General features: G+C 38.9%; 2 protein-coding genes across 4 annotated transcripts; one reads left to right on the top strand and one right to left on the bottom strand.

Annotated features, from left to right (window-relative positions):
- Nucleotides 1-931: 931 nt before the first annotated feature.
- cfap91 (cilia and flagella associated protein 91) lies at nucleotides 932-7,292 on the bottom strand. 2 transcript variants are annotated; one of them, XM_073473844.1, is made up of 17 exons: nucleotides 7,171-7,292; nucleotides 6,985-7,061; nucleotides 5,624-5,781; nucleotides 5,447-5,509; nucleotides 5,241-5,297; nucleotides 4,980-5,158; nucleotides 4,321-4,498; nucleotides 3,662-3,819; nucleotides 3,369-3,545; nucleotides 3,140-3,276; nucleotides 2,950-3,057; nucleotides 2,788-2,859; nucleotides 2,541-2,687; nucleotides 2,231-2,452; nucleotides 1,985-2,133; nucleotides 1,788-1,879; nucleotides 932-1,562 (listed from the first exon to the last, which is right to left on the bottom strand). In XM_073473844.1, the coding sequence occupies exons 1-17, from the start codon at nucleotides 7,256-7,258 to the stop codon at nucleotides 1,429-1,431; spliced, it is 2,196 nt and encodes a 731-aa protein (XP_073329945.1). In that variant the 5' UTR covers nucleotides 7,259-7,292; the 3' UTR covers nucleotides 932-1,428. The 2 variants fall into 2 exon arrangements, with proteins under 2 accessions (XP_073329945.1, XP_073329946.1); XM_073473845.1 differs by lacking the exon at nucleotides 6,985-7,061 and having other exon boundaries at nucleotides 7,171-7,234.
- Nucleotides 7,293-10,208: 2,916 nt separating this feature from the next.
- LOC141002677 (cell surface glycoprotein CD200 receptor 1-like) lies at nucleotides 10,209-16,525 on the top strand. Of its 2 annotated transcripts, XM_073474054.1 has the most exons (7): nucleotides 10,209-10,454; nucleotides 11,475-11,528; nucleotides 13,328-13,636; nucleotides 15,284-15,553; nucleotides 15,674-15,770; nucleotides 15,859-15,901; nucleotides 15,993-16,525. In XM_073474054.1, the coding sequence occupies exons 1-7, from the start codon at nucleotides 10,394-10,396 to the stop codon at nucleotides 16,080-16,082; spliced, it is 924 nt and encodes a 307-aa protein (XP_073330155.1). In that variant the 5' UTR covers nucleotides 10,209-10,393; the 3' UTR covers nucleotides 16,083-16,525. The 2 variants fall into 2 exon arrangements, with proteins under 2 accessions (XP_073330155.1, XP_073330156.1); XM_073474055.1 differs by lacking the exon at nucleotides 11,475-11,528.
- The last annotated feature ends 4,045 nt before the right edge of the window (nucleotides 16,526-20,570 follow it).

Here is a 20,570-nt window from a genome sequence, read left to right as displayed (position 1 = left end):
TCGGAAAGTTGATACATTGAGATGCACGTAGCGAACCTACACCTATAAAACAAACGGAAAATACTTTTTTTAATAGTTAAAATGTAGAAAAAAATATAACATTTAAAGCCATTCTTAAAAATTAAAGGGACATTTACACATCAGATAACCTCACCTGAAGAAGCCCTTCCAGGTAAGGCACGTCAAAATGCATCGTAAATATGCCTTTATATTGGAGCCATGTCCTTAATAGATTTACAGTCTGAAGTGTGAATGTTATAATATCGAATTGAAATGCGATCATGATCAATTAAATATATTTATTTCTTAAAGGTGCACTATGTAGTTTTAGAGAAGCAATTCAAACTCAGAATTTTAATATTTACAATATTAATGAGGTAATAACACAAACACAGAAATATTTGTTTCCATAACTGAATAAACAAGCTGTTCACAGAGGAAAATAAGGTCCCCAGAACACTGTCTGAAGCTAGAAAGGTGGCAGGGTCCGCCACATATAAACAAAGTAAAACAGTATGGAATTGTGTTGTCCTTTAGAGACTGATTAAGAATTCTTCCCCAAAACTACAAAGTGCACCTTTAATATACAATTGTATTTCATGGGAATAGTGCAACGTTTAGTATAAAACTATTACTCATCAATTAAAATCATTAAAAAATTTAAAATACAGTATGATTGCATCATTTAAGTTGATGTACTGCAATCACAACTTCTTCCTGTAGACATTTCAGTTGGGACAAGCTTTTATTTGACTATTATTTTACAGTAACTATGACCATATAAAGTTTTGAGAATTCTGGAAAATACATATACAGTAATATCCCTTCTTATCTGAACTGTTAAGGTTTGCTTAAAATCCCAATGAATAAGTAATTTTACTGCGCAATTTTGGAAAAATATTAAAGGGAAGTCACTTCCACAGTCAAGAGACCTATAACACATTTTTTTTATATTTGAACTTTGATGAAAACATTTGAGGTTTGGTAAAATTAAAAATTCTACAAAATGAAATGGAATTAATTTGTTTTAAAGACGTGATAGTAGAGCTAACACAAATGTAAACTGCAGGAGCACCTTGTTAAAATAAGACAAAAGTAGTCGATATGAATAACCTAAACATGAATCCTCTATACACTCCTCAGCATGGTAATGAAGTTTGTACTTGGACCTTGGGGTGGAAATATACTGTTATTGTGTATAAACTACTGTATAAAATATGTCAGTAGCAATAATCAAAAAGATTTAATCAATCCATAACCCAACAATGATTATGAAACGTACACAAATGAGTCAACAACATATTGAGACATCAGACTGTATGTCAGTACACTTTAAATATTTCTAGTCCTCTACTCAGTTGGAGTGTGGTGCGGCTCTGCTTCCTTCCCCTGCTCCTGCTCCACTTGGTTGATTATCTCCTTGAGGAGTCATGTTGAGGCTCTCTCAGCGGGACAGGTCGACTGTGAGGCCTCCACAGTACTTGGAAGGATCCCAGAATGATCTGCAGCCCCCTGAATTATACTCTGAGCTGCTTGCAAGTGTCTATGCTGCCTCTGGTGCACTGGGGGAGAGAAGTCACAAGGTTAGACGGGTTAAAGCCTTTATCATTCAATTGTTATTTGTTGTTTATTTTCTTTAGAAGGGGCAATAATCTTTTACTTTTAAAACTTTTCATGTGTTTTAACTGTTGCTATGGATACTGTTTAATTAAATTCTATTTTAAATAATGTTGACATTGTATTCTATGATAATAATGTGTGAGTGGAAACAGAACAATCTCCCAAACCTCTTTGTCTGACACGGACCCTCTCGACCTCTGGGATCAGGAAACTGTACACCAACTCTGACACAATCTCCTCCGACTGAAGATTGTTCCGGCTACTCACAGACACACACAAATACAAATGATTTCTCTTTATTATCCTTGGGTTTGAATTTCTCAATAGTATAAAGCTTTAACAAACATGCTGAGGTGTCCATTACCTCTCCTCCATGGCATAAGCGATGTCGTTGACCTCCTTTGCCCTCCTGCGGATCTCCTCTCTGGCCTGCTGGTCAACTGTCTGCTCCAAGGTCTCAAGGATCACATCCTCCAGATACAGATCTACAGTTTCCTGGTGTACCTGCACCACCTGTGGTAAGGACACATTAAAATACACACACATTATTATCATGCTTACGGCTATCTCCTTTGCACACTCAAAGCCAGCAATCAACACCTGTACGCACTTGTCTGAAGATCTCATCCTCTTCTCTGCGTCTGCGCTCCTCCACCTGTCTCCTTCCACTCTCCTCAGCCTCTCGTAGGCGACGTTCTCTCTCAGCCAGCAGCGTGAAGGCGTGGATCCTGCGCTCCTCCTGGAGGTGAATCAGTTCCTTGGACAAGGTGTCAAACAGGTGTTCAAGCTCCGCACCTACCACTCTGGACCGAGATGCCTCCTCTTGAGAGCTCTGGACAGGGAGAGAGAAGGTGTACATGTAATGAGACTGTTTGGAGTTCGAAAAAAATTGTTTTTGCGATTGTGTCTGCGTGTTTTACCTTGTGTTGTTGTTTGTCTCTCTGTTTTTTCAGGGTTATTATGAGCTCTTTGTCGGCACTCTGTAGCTCCTGCTCCTCCCTCTGCAGGGCATGGACAGTCCTCAGTTCCTTGATGAGCTCCTGATGGTTCTCCTTGCCCTTAAACATCTGAGCAACAACACAAATAGAAATTAATAGAGATGCCCTGACAACTTGAATATCAGACATGCCGGTGAACACACACACATGCATGCAGACATGTTCAGACCTCGTATTGGATGCTTCTTCCTCTAAGGAGTTTCTGCAAGTAGATGACTGCGAGCTCTATCTCCTCTTCCCCCTATGGAGGGAATAAACATTAATTAACAAATAGCATCTCAGCTACATGCAGGATGATCAGAGTCACTTAGACTCAGAGACATTAGCTGACCTCTGGTGTCTCCTCCACTCTGGGAGAGACAGGACGAGGAACAGGCTTCTCCTTCTTGACAAGAAAACGCAGCGACTTCTCTTGTTCATTCATCTCCTCCCTCAGCGCCTGTGGAGCCACAGTTGGTAATCTTTGTGTATCTAGAACTTATATGATCTGCTAGATGAACACATTTTGTTTCCTGCTTTACCTTGTATTCCATCATCAGTTCTACCGCTCTGCTCCCAGAGGGCTTGAGCACATTTCTGATGGTCTCGACTTGTTTGGGTGTTTTCACTTGTGGCTTGAGGACTGAGGCCGAGAGTCCTGCCTCTAGCTTTAGCAAGCCTGTGATTGACAAAAATTTAAAGTTACCCTAACAATAAAGCAACACTGCTATCTACAAAATTATAACTGTCCTAAAGCATTTTGATTCTGACCTTCATATGTGTCTAAGTAGTAGCTTTTTAACTCATTATTGCGGGTGTCCCTGTCTGTGAATGTGTCCCTGCCGGTCCGCAGGGTGCATGTCTTAGAATCTGTGTAGTCTCTGACAATGCCAGGTCGCTCTAGCTTCCCCTCCACATTTCTCCACTTAGCTTCCAGTTTTCTCAGCGCTACAGACAAAACAAAAATGAGAAGAAGAGACATGTGGGAAAGAGTAAAACAAAGCCTCGAATAACACATTCATGATCCGAATATTATGTTAGAGCAGAGGCAGTGATTGTCTTACACCTCATGTAGTCATTGTGAATCTTGTGTAGCTTGGCCTCCTTCTCTTTTAGGTGCTTGGAATATATCTGATTCAGTCTCTCGCTTGTGACTTCTTTCTGGGCCTGGTCTCGTCGCTTCAAGAGGTCCCTCAGCACAGCGAGACGAGCCTCTTGTAACCTGGCCACCACCCACAGAAACAGAGAGTGTAAGTAAGTAAGTCATAAGAAAGAAAGACAAAGAATATGGAGCAGGAGCTTCAACAAGATTGATTTCAAAGCCAAGAACTAGACATGTCCTACATATTGTACTTGGTAAGACAGATATTAGCCTCAAGTAGTTTATGGTTGTGGCATTTTCATGAAATTAAATTACATTGTTTGTCCACTTGGGGGTAGCAGAAACAAGCTATGACCACAACACTGACAGTGAGCGCACACTGATGGGAGCAGTGAGAGATAACCAATACAGGAACGTTAGCTGAAAGTCGCAAAATACTTAGCAGAGCTGAGGGGAACTGCAGAATACAGATAATAGTTTAGAAACTTTATGGTTTGCTGAACTGCACTTGTGATGGCAGATGGCTCAAGATTGTGGTTTACATCTGTGCCAAACACTGCACCTCCAACATTTTAGGTAAGAAGTGTTAAATAAAAGCAGTAGAGGCGCAACCCCCCTCACTTCTGGATTTCTCCCTCTCTGAAAGCCCACTCTTTGGCCTCCATCTCCTCCATCATTCGTCTCCTTTTGTCCAGCTGACTGAGGTCATCCAAAGGAGGAAGGGTGGCCTCCCAGGCTCGCTTGGCACGTGCCCGCTGTATCATTTCAACTTCTGCCAGGCCTGCAGGCAAACCGCGACCTGAGGGGAATTATCATCAGAGAGGGTCTAAATGTAATTTCAGTGGTGGCAAGAGGGATTGTTAAGCTAATTATAAGATAAGGGTATAGTTTAGGAGTTGATGCAGCATACCATTTTCAACCATGGTATGAAAACTGACGACTGTCATACTGTGTACATTTGCTTATCTAAGGTATTGAATTCAACCACAATTAATGTTATTAAAAATATATATATTACAAGTTTATATTTTATTTTATTTATTTTCATGTCTGTCAGGACAAAATATTTTGTGAAATTACATTAACCAAAAACCCTTTCTATTTTGATTTCTATAAGGATCATAGCAACTGTTAAAAATGATTATAATCATTGTGTAAAACTGTATACAGTGATATCATGATATTTTGAATATGGTTATCTTACCCTGAAAAACAATATACAGTTTTAACAATTTAATTATAAATCATAGTCTATAAGGCCTTAACAGCTGATCACCTACCCCAAGTCAAAGCTGCCAGTTGCAAGAGCTCTGAGGGAGTTGTCCCAGGCTGTACCACATACTCAGGGCTGTACGGATCTGTTTGTGTTTCACTTTCCCTGTAGTCCGTCTGGACCCCCACAGTGAAGTGGGTGGGCTGTTGCTGAGCGTTGTTTTCACCATTTGATATGGAATCTTCTCTGAGGAGACAAGAAAAGAGGATGTACCCTCGACCAGCAAGAAAGGCAAAACAGAAATGGTTGGAAAAAAAAAAAGAAGTACCTCGGCAAAGCTAAAATCACATCTGGGGGAGGCTGCTGTGCAAAGGAAATCAAAGGGCTGAAGGAAACGGAATGAAACAACATGTCAGAGACTGTGTGATTATTTAATGTAGAAACTGACAGTTATTTTTTGTAAACTGTAACTGCGTGAATTTGTTAGTTAAAGTTAAGATAATTGTATTCAGAGTGCAGAGTAGCTTGTCAAACCATTTAAAGTATTTCCAGTTATCAGCTCCAGTCACATGGCACTTCTCCTTTGGAACAACAACCCTGTCAAGAATATAATCAAAAATCACAGTCGCATTTGAAATGAGTAACAGAACCTTAAATTAATATAACTCAGTAACTGCTGCTGCTCATTTACACGTTGTGTGTCTGACTTACCCAGCCAGCTGCTGCAGTGCCTCTCTGCGCTGTTCCGTGTGGCCTCGCCAGCGCCGATCAACAGAGGCCGGTACAGGGTCTGAAGGGTCCAGCTGAACAGTAGACCGTGGGTAGTGGGACAGGCAACTGAACATGGACCCAAACTCAGGCACTCTCCTCTGATAAAGGCAGAGAGAAATACTGTCAGCAAGTGCATTTCACATTCAGTCCATTTCTTTGTTCTCACATGTCAACAGTAAGAACTGAGAAACAACATGACCATGGGTCATAGTTTGGTCATAAAGCACTTCAGGGAACAACTTATGCCCAGCGGGGGAGAGGTCAACAGAAAATGGTAAAATGATGTCTAGCGTCTGGCTTTTTCTGACTCAGTTTTCAAAGTGTGAAAGGAAAATTCATTTAAACTTAAAGTCCAACTTAAAGTCCAATATTATAGTATAAACTTGCTATATGTGCTACTATCTAATACATTTATTTTTTTCAGCTTAAAAAATTGTTGAATTAAAAAGGTGGGTAAAGTTTCTAGTTTTGATATTCAGAAAATGCAGAAAAAGGTGCTTGGGATAATTTATACCCATTAAATTAAATGCACACTTGGACAATAAAGTTTATTGTTCTACTGTAAAATATCTGGCCTCCGTTTCATACACATTTTTGTCTCGAGTGTTTGATAACCACATTTGAGGGATTGTTGAAAAATGTGTGTTATGTATATCTTCTGTGTATAAAAGAATATCAGTCGATATATCAATATTGGCAGTGGTGGAATGTGCCTGAGTACATCTACTCAAGTACTGTACTTAAGTACAATTTTGAGGTACTTGTACTTGACCTGAGTATTTCCATTTTCTGCTAATTTATACTTCCACTCCACTACATTTTTGAGGCAAATATTGTACATTTTACACTTTGTACTTTTTCAACTTCTATTCGTATCTTGACTTTCAGTTTTACCAAAGTATTATTGTAACATCATATATTTACTTTTATGGAAGTATGACTTTTGGCTACTTATTACAACACTAGATATTGGAATTGTTTTACTCCATATCTGTATCCGCATCGGCCCCAAAAATCCGGTTTCGGTCGGGCTCTCGTTTCTAGACTCGTTTACCTTACACATCACTTCAACAATAATCAAACCTAATGGTCATAGAAATACAGTTTAACCTGTGACTGACACAAAATGACTGCTGCCTTTGACTTAGTATTGAAACACTTAGTTAGGTATGGTAAAATTAGAGATTAGCCCGATATTTGACGTTATTTGATGATAGGCCTATAGCTAACTTCTTTAATGTCTTAAATTTCAGCAACAAAAGAAGTATTTTTGCTTTAGGACAAATATGGACACAACTTACGACTCGGTCCTTAGACGCATAGGCCTTGAAGCTGGACCTGGCGTGGTCCAGCTCCGAGGACAGTGTGTAAACTGGGTCTGTGGCAAAACAGTTCATTTGGCGTTAACGTCAACCAAGTGAGCTAGCAAGAGTTCATATGCTAACGTTAGCTCGCGTCGACTGGCTCTAATCATTAAGTTTACTTACCGTATAAGTAGTCATACACCCGTTCTCTCCTAACAGACTTTTTACCATCATTTTTCCTAGTAATTCTGTGCGTGATAGATATGCTCATCCTTTAACTCTAAATTAAAAGCCGTCTTTTTTTTATTTTTTGATCAATGAATCCTCCCGCAGACGGTGATATCTGCTGTGTCTAACAATGTAACCATGGAGACGGTAAACTGAAAGTGGGCGGGGCTGTTTCGTCCACTTCATGAACTGCACTGACAGCAGGAACATTAACGGGCAATAGACTACAAAAATGGCAGGTGCGTTAGAAAATAAATGGCTCTTTGATTATTGTTTCTGTGAAAGGCAAAAGTACACGCCTATGTATCAAAAATCGCTATGGAAGAAGTGAACTACGACTCCCAAGGATCATTTCGGTAATATCCGTCCAATTACGACTCAGTCGCACGCACCGCTGACGGCAAGTAGAAGCTAAGCGTTTTAGGAAAAGCTTGGTATGTTGTTAATAAACCGGTCCACCTCCGCTTCTGACTACATTTCCACATGTTACATGTTTTTTGCTACAGCTCATGTCCTTGACTGACTTCCTCTCCGTAGCTGAGGCTCATGGGTATCGTAGTATTCAAAGCCATTCTGTGAACCAAACCGACGGGAAAAAAAGTTATTTCTCAGAAGCAAAGCGGACAGTATTCAAACTAATGGTCATAACTTAAACATATAACAGCAACGTTTTATTATCTACAAGACTTCCGTGTTTTAGTGTCCTGGAAAGAAAAGATATCAGATGAGAATTTACAGTGAGGAAAACACACTTCCGGGATCAGCAGTTGTTCTTATTGATGGTTCCGCCCCCTTTGCAAGAAGCCTTACTTTTTAGAGATGATATCTTATGTATTACTAGGCAGTGTCATCAAAGTGTAATTTTAACCCTAATGCAATATGTGCCAATAACAGAAAATGTAGAATTTGTAATCTGAGTATTCCAGGACTTGCAAGAGTCACAATTATTTTAATTTCATTTTATTATTACTTTACCCAAAATGAATCAACTAGGCCTACACACAAATACTAATATGTTAATGCTATGGTTTTTGCTGTAAAACCACAGGGAAGAATATTGTGTTATCTTGTTTATTTGAAAAAAAACATACTTCTGCTTAAGCACTAATCATGTGTCAGTTTGAATGGTAAAATAACCTGTATTTAGTCTATTTTCATAGATTTTCAGCAGTCACTTCTTATATGGAGAAGGCACTGCTCCACAAGGTACAAATGTAGGTCAGTCATTGTTTTTGTCTCAAATAATTTCTTTTAGAAGAAATAAATACTGTTTCACTTCATTCAGCTCACTTTTTTCTTTACCCTTCAGAGCACTTTTTTGGGCAGCCAAAAAGGCTGATTTTGACATCAACAGGAAGTCAGTGTTATCAGAGGGAAACAGTGCATAAACACACACACACACACACACACACACACACACACACACACACACACACACACACACACACACACACACACACACGAGCACAGAGTGTGTCACAGACTTTTTCAAGTCCCTAACCTATCATCCTTTAAACCTTTTTTCTTTATTTGGAATTTGAGGAACACAGCTGAGCAACGTCACAGCTTTTAAGGTTTTGCAGCTCTAAGGAAAAACTATAGTTCCCTTATGCCAAGTGTGCCAGCTCACAGTCAGCTGAACCTCTGCTGCCTGTATGTGAAATAAAAACAGTCTAATATTAGATTTTTTAAAAAAGGAGAAGGGTCTTGCGCCTAATAACCTGCATTACTGCAAGTATTACTTCCTTAAAACCTTGAAACCTTAAAACCAACAGCTGCAGATTTCATCCGGACGTGCAAATAAGTCAAGATTTTCCACTTCCACAGTTTTTGTGTCAACCAGAAACTAATGTACCTTTCATGAGTTGTGCATCTGCACTGAGCTGTTTTCACAGTTTTTCTGTGGCGTAGACTGAGAGTGCACTCGAGTTAAGGAAAAGCTGAGTTTTGTGTCATCATCTGCTCTTACTGTTCCTATGTAGGGCCGCTAATATCGAGACATCTCACTGCAAGATGAACCCATAAACCACTAACTCCGCACAGAGCGTGCAGGTCATAACCGCATATGTGCAATAACTGACAAATGCATCTTGCTGTCAGTTGATCTCTGATGTGCAAACTGGGGCTAGAGTCAGTGATAACGCCTGCACCCACATCAACACTTAGTAAGTAACTCTGCATTGTCTAACCTTTAGGCTGCAAGATGTGCTTACATCAGCATACAGCATACACAAGATCACAATCAAATGTTTGTGTCAAATAACACTAACTCAGCATGAAGATCTTCAATAAGTGACCAAACTTTTATCTAAACCCCAACTAAAACTAATGAAAATTAATAATACAACCTTTCAACAAATCTGACGGTTATAAAATTTGTGCTTTTTGAGAGGTGTTGATTCAACTGTAGGGTAAGTTTAGAGACTGTATAGAGGTATTGTATTATGTCACAGTGAGAGGTATTTCTGGTATTTTGTCCATATTCTCTATATCAAAGAGGAAAGACTAAATTATCGAAAAAAAAACCTCTCAGTATTATGCAAATACAGTTCAAAAACACAAACTGCAGCCTCCAAAATGTCCACAAAAAAATCAACACATTCGTCTTAGTTTCAACAATTATAACTTAAAAGTCACTTGTATTACACTGCATTAGTTTTAGCTCACTGTACCACAGGTAGCATTTATATTGAGTAGGACTATTGTGTCTGACGTGTCTGCTTAACAATGCTGTCTGGCTTGGATTGTTCATACTTGAAAGAGGCTGATCATGTGACTGGCAAGAAAAGGAAACTGGTGTCTTGACATATCAGACATCATTGTGTGGGGGAGAAGAAGGCAGATGTTTGGGTGGAAAGCGGTTTGGAGAGGGGGAAGAGACAGAGGGAGGGAGGGATCTGTGAGTCACATGTCCTCTAAATGTCTTTATCATGATGGGTGTCAAGGATTTTCAGTTTGTCTGGACCGGTTGGAGCAGCAGCTCTACTCTCCTGAGCTTATTGGGCAAAAATATAGAAAGTGAAATTGCTAGATTAGAGTAAATGGCATGAGTATCTAAGTTTGATGCCACTATAGGCAGCGTTCAGGATCGAAGATTTAGTTAAGGACTACATCTGATGTTTGTCTTACTGGTGTGAGAGTTTACAGAGGAACCTGAAGACAACCGGAGACGAGGGACATGATGTGGATTTATGCTGCTTTTATCCTCTTGTTGCCTGAGGTGTGGAGCCTGGGTCCAGGTTTGAACATTAACATATTTTTCTTGCATGTGGGTGTGTTTTAGTCCTCAATATTTTGTGCCGTGGTAAGATCCAGCTTTCAGATACAAAAATGCACCTCAAAAACCTCAACGTGATTGTGTTCATGGGTACTACGCAACACTGTATATGTTACAAAACTATGATTTATCATTATATCTCTCGTGCAGCCATAATAATGTGGTTTATTGTCATATGAGCTGTGTTGGTGGTAGTAAACTGTAAATGTAAGTGGTTAGGAACTCTGAGATTGTCGTGGTGTGACTCAGACACTTAGTGGAAAGAACATGCATGGAGGTGGGTGTTGCAGAAGCTGACAGGAGAAGAAAATGTTCCATAACAGATGTGTGACAAGGTTGCCCCATATTTTCTGAATGAACAAGCGACTTGCGGCCACTTGTTCCTGCAGTGGAAATCATGATCTCAGATCTATGATGCAACTTTTCTGCACTGTGGTGGTCCCTGAAAGGCTGAAGTGGTACTTCTGTTTGAAATCTGTGGTTTTGACACCCCACCTCACGAATGTTGTTGTGCTTTCACCCGACAGAGGTAAACACGAAGACAGTGAATGAGGAATTTTCCGACTCATTTCTTTAAAATGAGAACGTTGACAGGAACCTCCTCTGTAGTGTGAGAAGTGAACTGGGGAGATCATTGCAATAAAAGTGGCCTGTTTTATATTTTTTTTAGATATTACTGTTGATTATTATTATTTTTTTATTTTTTTCCTCCAGATGAGTCCTCTGTTTTGCAAAAGCTATGTTCATTGATTCAGCCCTGCAGCAACTGGTCACATCAGATCAGTTTTAATCACTTGTTTCAAGCACTCCACACCTTGAAGAGGCTAACTGACTAACTAAATGACAAATAACAGATAAACCACCTTGATTGTTGCTCTGCTGCATGGACACCTCACACTGAATCACTAACTGCTGCTTTCTGATTGAAAAAAGGACTGTTTTACTAACTTTTTAACCTCACATCCACTTCCTTCTCTCTCAGGAACTAATCTTAACACCTCTGCGAACTTCAACGATTCTTCTATTGGTGGCGATGGTAAACCCATTTTCCCCTTTTTCTCTCAAGCTGTTTTGCATAAAGAGTAAAATACTAAATGAGACTATTAATATTAGATATTACTACCAAGTGAGGCAAATGAAGTCGAACGCGACAATATACATTTAACATTCATTTCTCTCTACTTATTAGTTAGTATTTAAGACATTTCTCAATTGAAATTGGTTAGTTTAGTCTTAAAGGGGCACTATGTAGTTTTAGAGAAGATATATTTACAATATTACATATAAATAACATTGTCAATGCATGTTAAGAATTAGCTGAACCCATGTGTAGCAGCACAAATGAATGAAATTGAAGGGGCACTATGTAGTTTTGGAAAAGAAATTCAAACTTAGAATTTTAATATTAACAATATCAATGAGGTAATAATACATAATATTAATAATATTGTTTTCCCCTGATTGAATAAACAAGCTGTTCTCAGAGGAAAATAATGTCCCCAGAACACTGTTTGAAGCTAGAAAGGTGGCAGGGTCCGCCAAATATAGACAAAGTAAAACAGTATAAAATTGTGATGTCCTTTAAGGTCAGTTAGTTTGTACAGTTTATTCAGTCATGAAAACAAAGAGAATTTGTTTATTTAGTTTGTTTTGACATAAAAAAAAATCAGTGAATGAAGATCTTTCTCCTCTGACAAAAATGTCTTCCCAAAAACTACACAGTGCACCTTTAATTTTTAGTTAATTTTGGAATACAATTATAAAATGTTAAAGGGGCTATACCAAATGTTTGCCACTTTAAAAAATTCTTCCATTCAGTAGATCATAAAAATAGATGTTTGGATATTGTCAGCCTCAATTCATTGTTCTATCTATTTTTTATTTCATTTTAAAATGAGCATAGATAAAGAGTTTCAGTTTATTTAAAATAGAATGTAATCATCATTTAAGACTGTTAAGAAGGTTTCGTCATAAAACAAATCTTACGTAGCATTTTTATACTTTGGGATATTTTTTTGTCAGTGATTACAAGGGCGTCACTTTCTGTTGAAAAGTGGTGGGGACATTAGGGCTTCAACACATGCGATTTTAGGCAATGCGATGTCCAAGAGTAAAAAGGGAGGAGGCATAATTTCTTAAGCAAGCTACACTCTAGTCTATAGGCTATATCTATGTACTGTAAAATCCAGCAAATAAAACAAAATGATCAAAATATGTCTGGAAACCTTGGGCTGATTTAGCTAGCTTATATGTAATCAGTCCATCTAATGTATTTTGTTGTGATTCGACAGTACATGCTGATCACATCTATTATCTGCCTTAGTTTATGCTGCATTTACTTATTAGGTTCTGGGTTACAATCGTGTCAATTCACACCAGAATCAGGAGCAGCATGATTCTTCTTGGTGATAGCTATTTTTCCAGGATTTTGTTTGTTTGTTTGTTTAAACAAAGTATGCTTTTAAAACATGATGGATGATGAAAAATCAGCCCATTCAAAAAGTTTTGGGGACATGTCCCCAGCGCCCTCAATGTAAATGACGCCTCTGAGAAATTAACATAAAGCCACTATATGAGCTGTGTTTTATCGTGCGTCACGCTTCATGCCTAAAGTTATATATGTGTTGCATGCTATCTTTAATTGATTTTATTTTGTTTCATTTTTTTTACAACAGCATTTAGTCTGTTTTTTTGGTTTTGCATTTTTTTGTGTTCATCAGGACATGTGTACTGTGTATATTGTTTAATAACAGAAATAAACCAAAATATTTAATCAGCACAATCATAGCAGAACTATGTACTAAAGTAATGGGACTATTCTTTCCTTTTTTTCAGTTGTCAGACATTCAGCCTTCAACGAATGGAGTGATGTTGACTTGACATGCAGCAATAAGACATGGGATGAGACGCTTTATGTTATCTGGACAATACAGCTGAAATACAAAGATGAATGTAAGATATCCTTAGATGACGGAGGCCGAAGAGTAGACACATGCAATGATGGCAAGTCACTCAGAAATACATCCAGCGATCGGCCGTACCTGCACATCCCAAACTTCACAAATGGCGACGAAGGGGTCTACAAATGTGAGTCGGTTTACAAAGGAGGAAGCGTGCGTTATGAGATCAACGTGGCTATCACAGGTAGGACTTTTTTCCTCAAAAGGATAGATGATCATGTAGTCAATAAAACTGCTTTTACTTTGTAAAGGGTAACATTTATAAGACGGGAAATCCTGCCTACCTGTAGTGACGTATCTTTCTGCATTAAATCGAATCAAGTTTATCGTCACACAAGGCCCAGGCACACAAAACTAACATCAAAGAACAAGCTGTGACAATGGCCGATGCCTCACGTCTCCTGTGTCTCAGCCAAAAATCTGCACTTGAACACACCACAAAGACTACAACCAATGGCCATAATAATCTTGTACGTTCTGCGCCTGCTCGACAGGAAATACCTCAAAACATATTATGATAAAGCAGCATTTTTTCACACCATTCTCACTTATATAGCCACTTCTAATCGAGAATATGTTTGATTAAAAAGTTGTTGATGGCACTGCTGAAGAGGCGGAGGATAAAAATACGCAGAAACCACACTTAATGGGTAGAATCATGGATTCTACAGCGACAGGCTCAAAGGGGCTCTCCCTTTCTTTTTCCGTTTCTCTTTTTTGCACTGATCGGCCTACCTGAACAGCCAATCAGAGTGATTTCTCTCAGCGACGAGCCAACGCTGTTACTACATGCTTAATCGGACAAAAAAAACTCAAATAAGGGCCGTCCGGTGCCAACTAGAACCTGGAAGCATGTGGTGTGTCAGGGCCTATACACGGCCCTACACAGTACAACATATAAGCCTAGTGAAATCAAATTTTGCATTCAACCCAGGGACCAATTGGTTAAGGGCACTGATAGAACAACTAACCTAACACACATTGTGTTTTGAGAAAGAGAAAGATCCAAGGCCTTTATTCAGATGGCTTTTTTATACGGAAATTCTTAAACACATTCACAATGCATGTTAAAAATGATCTGAACCCACGTGTAGCAGCACAAACTGCCTTCTTCAGGCCTTCTTCTTATTCACACCCTGAGGAAGGCAGCAGGAAGAGTGCCTTGTATTTTTCTCTCTTTTGAAATTAAAGGGGCACTATGTAGTTTTGGAAAAGAATTTCAAGCTTAGAATTTAAATATTTACAATATTAATGAGGTAATAATCCATTTTTTCCGTAACTTAATAAACACGCTGTTCTCAGAGGAAAATAAGGTCCCCAGGACGCTATTTGAAGATAGAAAGGTGGCAGGGTCCGCCACATAAAACAGTATGAAATTGTGTTGTCCTCTGAGGTCAGTTTGTTTATTCAGTTTATTTAGGCATAAAAACTCAGTCAATTAACTAACTCTCTCCTCTGATTAAAATTTCTCTCCCAAAACTACCAAAGAGCACCTTCATCCCACATTGTTTGAACTTCCTGAGCATTCGAGACTTTCTCTTTGTGACGATACATTTTTTGTTTTGCTTGCCTAGTTCTTGAAATATCTAAATATATATCTGTTGCGTTAAACCCCCAAGACACAATGTCCCTGTTACTTTGGATAATGCACCAGTCTAACTGTCGACAATTTTCATATGGAACTATTTTATACTCAGTTTAAGAAATAGTGTAAGTGTGTTCAAGCTTAACTTAGGCGAGCACATTTTTTCATGATTTGGTTGAACTTTTAAAACAGCAAGCTGAAGAATTCAGCTAGTCTAATTTCTCTGTTTTGTCCTCCCTGGCTCAGTTCCTCCCAGTATATCAGCCTGGTTTGAGCAAGAAGACAACAAGATGGTGGCAGTGTGCAAAGCTGAAAGAGGAAAACCTGCTGCCAACATCTACTGGAGACACGCGGGAAACTTATCGGATGTGAAAACATCGTCTGACCTAGATGGGTTTTTTACAGCAGAGAGCCGTCTGGAGATCTCAGACAAAATGGACACAGAAAACCTGAGCTGTGCTATCAGCCACCTGTTCTGGAGAGAGGAGCAGATTTTGGTACCAAAACCCACAAAAGGTCAGACTTGTTCAGAATGAATTGCACATGAGAAAGCTCATTTTAATTTTTGTAAATAGATGGGATGTGCAATATTGAAGACCAGCAGGTTATTATAAAACCTTCACTCTCTCACTGCAGGTAATGTTCCTTGGCTGTACATCCCTGCTGTTGCGGTACTTGTGTTTTTTTGTGCAGGAGTTTTATTTTTTGCACAAAAGAAACTAATGATATTGAGGTAAGAATGAAAATGAATCACTAAAATGACTCCTTGCAAGCTTTTATGTTGGGTCACCGAGCTACTTTGTGTATCCACCCTCTACCAGGCAATGCCAGCAGTCTGACAGCTCGCCAGCTAAAACTGCACCGGTGTGTAATCTCTCTGTAACTGCACTTTATAGTTCTTTGTTTTACACAAGTTTTGTTTGTGACAACTCTGTTTTTTTTTTTTTTTTTTCAGACAGAGGATGTGGAGGAAGTGGAGCCCTACGCCAGCTATGTTCAACGTGTCAACTCTATCTATAACTCATCTGCAGATTTGTTCACATAAAATCTTGCACATGCATCGCTCTCACACACTCGGGCGCACATGGCTTTTTGTGAGAAACTGAAGGCTGTGAAACTGAGAAATGATGAAATAGTATATGAGAGTGAGATGAAAGACTTCCGATAAGAGAGGGAAGCCTCTCTGTTTAATTCTGCCCTAAAGGTTTGACTGATGGAACAGGGGATGTACCTGATGTCACACACTGGCTCCTGTGCACCACACATGCATCCCACTGCTCAGTGTGGGCGTTTAACGGAGAACATTAATAATAACTACATATGCAATAAATACCTTCTTCAGTCGGACGCTGCACACCAAGACTACAGAACTAAAGACTTTTAATGTTGTCAGACTGCAATTATATGATGATGATGATGATGATGATGATGATGATGATTCTATTTATATATTAACTGTAAAGAGATGACGGGTTCTTGCTGCAGTTGATCCAGTAAAAATAAAGATAAGAAAAAAAAAAAAAAGTGAAGTATTCATGTTATGTCGTACAGTATAATTATGTCATTTTGTGTATTAAAAATATATCTGAGCACATTAATCTCATTATAGCTAAAAATAACTCTATTGAATTGAATTCTCCGAAGCTGATGATGAATCAGAGGTTACAATAGTGTGACACAAATGTTAAAAGGAGTCGGTTGTTTCTCACTGTGTGTCGATCGCAACAGAAAGCTAACCGATACTCGCTTGAAGAGTAATTATCAGCACTGGAGTTATGGAATTTGGTTCACTCAGCGGCTCTCACAATGAGTTTAAGCACATTTCTGAAGAAAGTGATACTGGGGACAGGAAATGGAACTGTACGAAGCTAGAAAGGTGGCAGGGTCCGCCAAATATAAACAAAGTAAAACAGTGTGAAGTTGTGTTGTCCTTTAAGGTCAGTTTGTTTATTCAGTTTATTCAGTCATGAAAATCAAGACAGTTTGTTTATTTAGCTTGTTTAAGGGTGAAAATCAATCGATGAATATCTTTCTCTTCTGATGAAAATGTTATCCCCAAAACTACACAGTGCTCCTTTTATTAATTATTGCTGCATTTAACCCATTAAAAGTGCTTAGCAGAGAACACAGGTGTAATTAAGTGACACAGTTGTCTCAAGATAATATGAAAAGAATTATGTGAAGTTTTCATGTTATAATGATGTCAATAATTATGTCATTTTGTGTATTAGAAATACATCTGAGCACATTGATTTCATTATAGCTGAGCCCTACAAAATTAAAAATGGCATGGCTGCATTTAATTTTCCAATGCTGACAATGGAAGAAGAAGAAGAAGAAGAAGAAGAAGAAGAATCTTTATTTGATCACATATCATACAATGTACAACATAGTGAATAATGTATCAGAGGTTTCAGTAGTGTGACACAAATGCTAAAAGGAGTCTCTCACTGTGTGCTGTTCGCAGCAGAAAGCTAACCGATACTTGTCACCTGTTTCAGAATCATCAGCACTGGAGTTTGGACTCATTCAGAATTTGGTTCATTCAGCAGCCCTCATAATGACTGTAAACCCATTTCTGAAGGAACTCATTATGGGGATAGGAATGGAAACTGGAAAGAGGGTCTGTTCTGCCATCTACTGGTGGAGATCCAAAAATAGTCCACCATCATGATCATGAGCTGTATTAAAGTCCTGTTAAGATGAATAATACTATACACGCTCACATCTGGAACAGCTGAAAGGTTGACAGTTCAAATCTGTCTTAAATAATAGTCAGGTGCACATACCAGTTTGTAATTTAAAACTGGTTTTGCTTGCTGTAATAATTCCTCCTGTTCATATATAGAAACATGACATTGTTACATCATGGATTGGATATTGGCACAAATTTTCAGTTTGGGCTTATAAACATTGAGGCATGGAGGGCTGAAACTGCCCAAATCAGAAATAAATGAATGAATATATAAATAAAATGTTTCAGTAAATAAATTAATGTGGAATTAAAAGACCAAAAATGATATTGAAAATAAATGTAGCCATTAATAAATATTAATCTCATTATAGCTAAAAATAGCTATAGTTTGAAGACAATTTTTTCGACAAACAAAAAAGTACTCAGTCAATCAGGTCCATGTGTAACTAACAGTAGTTTGTCAGAAGCTTCTGGGGTTAACGTCTTTGGAGATGTTGCTTATCTTGAAGAGGCTCTGAACTGTTAAAACCTTTTATATGACTGGCAATATTCTTCAAGTCAAACAAGTAAAGCTTCCTTCAACTCCTCCCATTCCAGATAATGTCCTCTACATGCAGCGTGGCACTGTCAACAGCCTTGTTTAGTGGGATGAGTGTCGAGAACATATATACGGCAGTGTTATGGTATAGACCCTGTTTGTTTATACGTTTCTATCTCTTGGACAAGACGGGCTCCTTTTCGCAGTCTGTACTTGCTGGTACGACTCAGGACTGGTGAGTGTCCGGTACCTGACCTCCTCTTGGACATGTTTTACTTCTGCACTTCCCTGTGCTCTGTGATGACCTGGTAAGTGTGGTGTGCAGGATGTGTGATGTATGTTTTTGAGCCCTGCTGGGTTAGGCCCACCCAGTTCCAGGTGCTAATTCACTGTGGGTTTATGGGTTTACAGTTAAATACCTGAAATAAGGTCTGTGGTCACCACATGTTTACACGTTTGGTTCTATGAAATAAAATACATCGTTAAACACCATCAGACTGAACACAGAGACTAATCTACTCACTGGTCCGTTTTTACAGGCCGACTTTAGTTACAAACTATTCTAACTCTAACTTTACAACTTGTATATTGATTTGTTTATAGAAAACTTGTATGGTAATTATTTTTTTGCGTAGTAAGATGCTTAGAGGTGGTGACGTTTAAGTCATGTGAGCGCAATGTAGTCTGTAGCTTTTTGCTTTTAGCGATTAAGTTCACGCTTCAAGATTACCCGTCTGAAAAAAACATCCAAGTGTCATAAACTTGTGTTTGCCACTGAGCTTATTTTCAGTGATATCCAATTAACAAATCCCATAGGCTTTTTGTGGAGGGAACCAGGGTGATGCTAACTTCCGGGTTAGCTTACAAAAATACGTCATCCCTACACCACCCTTTAAGCACAGGAGCCCTCAATCTGTGGACCCTGCTGCTCCTACACCGCTTGCTGAAGAGGTTGTCGGATGGCAGACAGTTACGCTGCCTTGTATATTGTGAAACACGTAGTCGGACTATGCACATGCAAATTTTCATGGGTGAATACGTGTGTCGAGAGCTAAAGACCATATACGTATGGCGGCCATTTTCCTCTGACATCCCCCTCTGGGTAGGAAGCTCAAATGTCATATTGCTGTATTCTAGGGTGCAAAATCTGACAAATTGTTCTCATTTCACTGTTTCCTGATTGATTAGCAACTGTAAAGACAACGGATAGTTTAATCTGGAGGGGCATCGGACCATATTCCAAGGTAAAACAACAAGTTTGATAACTTAGCTTCCATTAGACAACAGCAAACGTTAGCATTCAGCCACATTCTAGCGAATGTTACTGTTTGATACAGTACTGTTTTGATGCGATACGATAAGCAAAGACGTGAATTGATAAAGAAATTTAGTTCTGTCTGACATTTGTTTAAACCTGGAAGTGAAACAGACAGGATGTAATCAAACGGTAATGTTAGCTAGGAAGTTGCTAACATCACGCTAACATCAGCTATCAGGTTATCAAAAATGTTGTTTTACCTTGAAATAAGGCCAACGGTGCTACTTCAACAAGCATGCTTTTTATGTGGTGAGTGGTTATGACTTCCTGTGGTAAAAAGCAGCACAGTTTTTTCTTTCCAACAAGCGTCACACTAATGTTTACCCAGTATGCGAATCTGACGAGGCAGCACCTCTAACTGGGCTGTCATAAAAGCACAGAAACACACCCATGTCCTATGTAAAGCTGGAACTGATAACTATGAAGATTTATGCTCAACAATAATAGACTTAGCACTGATGCGGGCAGGTTTACCTTACTATCTGTGCTGCTTTTATCATCTGGGGCAGAATTCCCTCAAAGAGAGAATGTAAATGTATAAAATAAACTGATCTGTATGACTTCCTGCTGGGTTGCTTACAGGTGAATCCCCAGTCCACTGAAGTGACAAGCCCACTTAATAACCTTTATAACTATGTGTTTAAGATGTTGTATTGAGGATGACCTCAATCTGTGTAAAGAGGTGTGTCAGTAAGGGTGTATTACAGTATTAAATTGGAAAGATAATACACAATATGCAGCTTTCACGTCCATGCACATCCTGAACTATTTTATATTGACGCACTGAACATCACACACGTGCAAGATGGTCTTCGAATTTACGTAGGATGTCAGGAAGTGGTAAACTTGTCTTGTGAAATGTGCCTCTGCAGTAGCTGCAGTTTTAGATGATATCTAAGGTCTCAGATGATGAAGATGCCAAGCCTAATGGACAGACTGCCTCACGCCTATCTGCTGATGTTTTACTGTTTCACATTTGTCA

Source organism: Pagrus major, chromosome 9 (assembly GCF_040436345.1).
Source record: "Pagrus major chromosome 9, Pma_NU_1.0".
Taxonomy (NCBI): Eukaryota; Metazoa; Chordata; class Actinopteri; order Spariformes; family Sparidae; genus Pagrus; species Pagrus major.
Note: the sequence above shows the minus strand (reverse complement) of the source record. Positions and strands in the feature narration are given on the sequence as shown.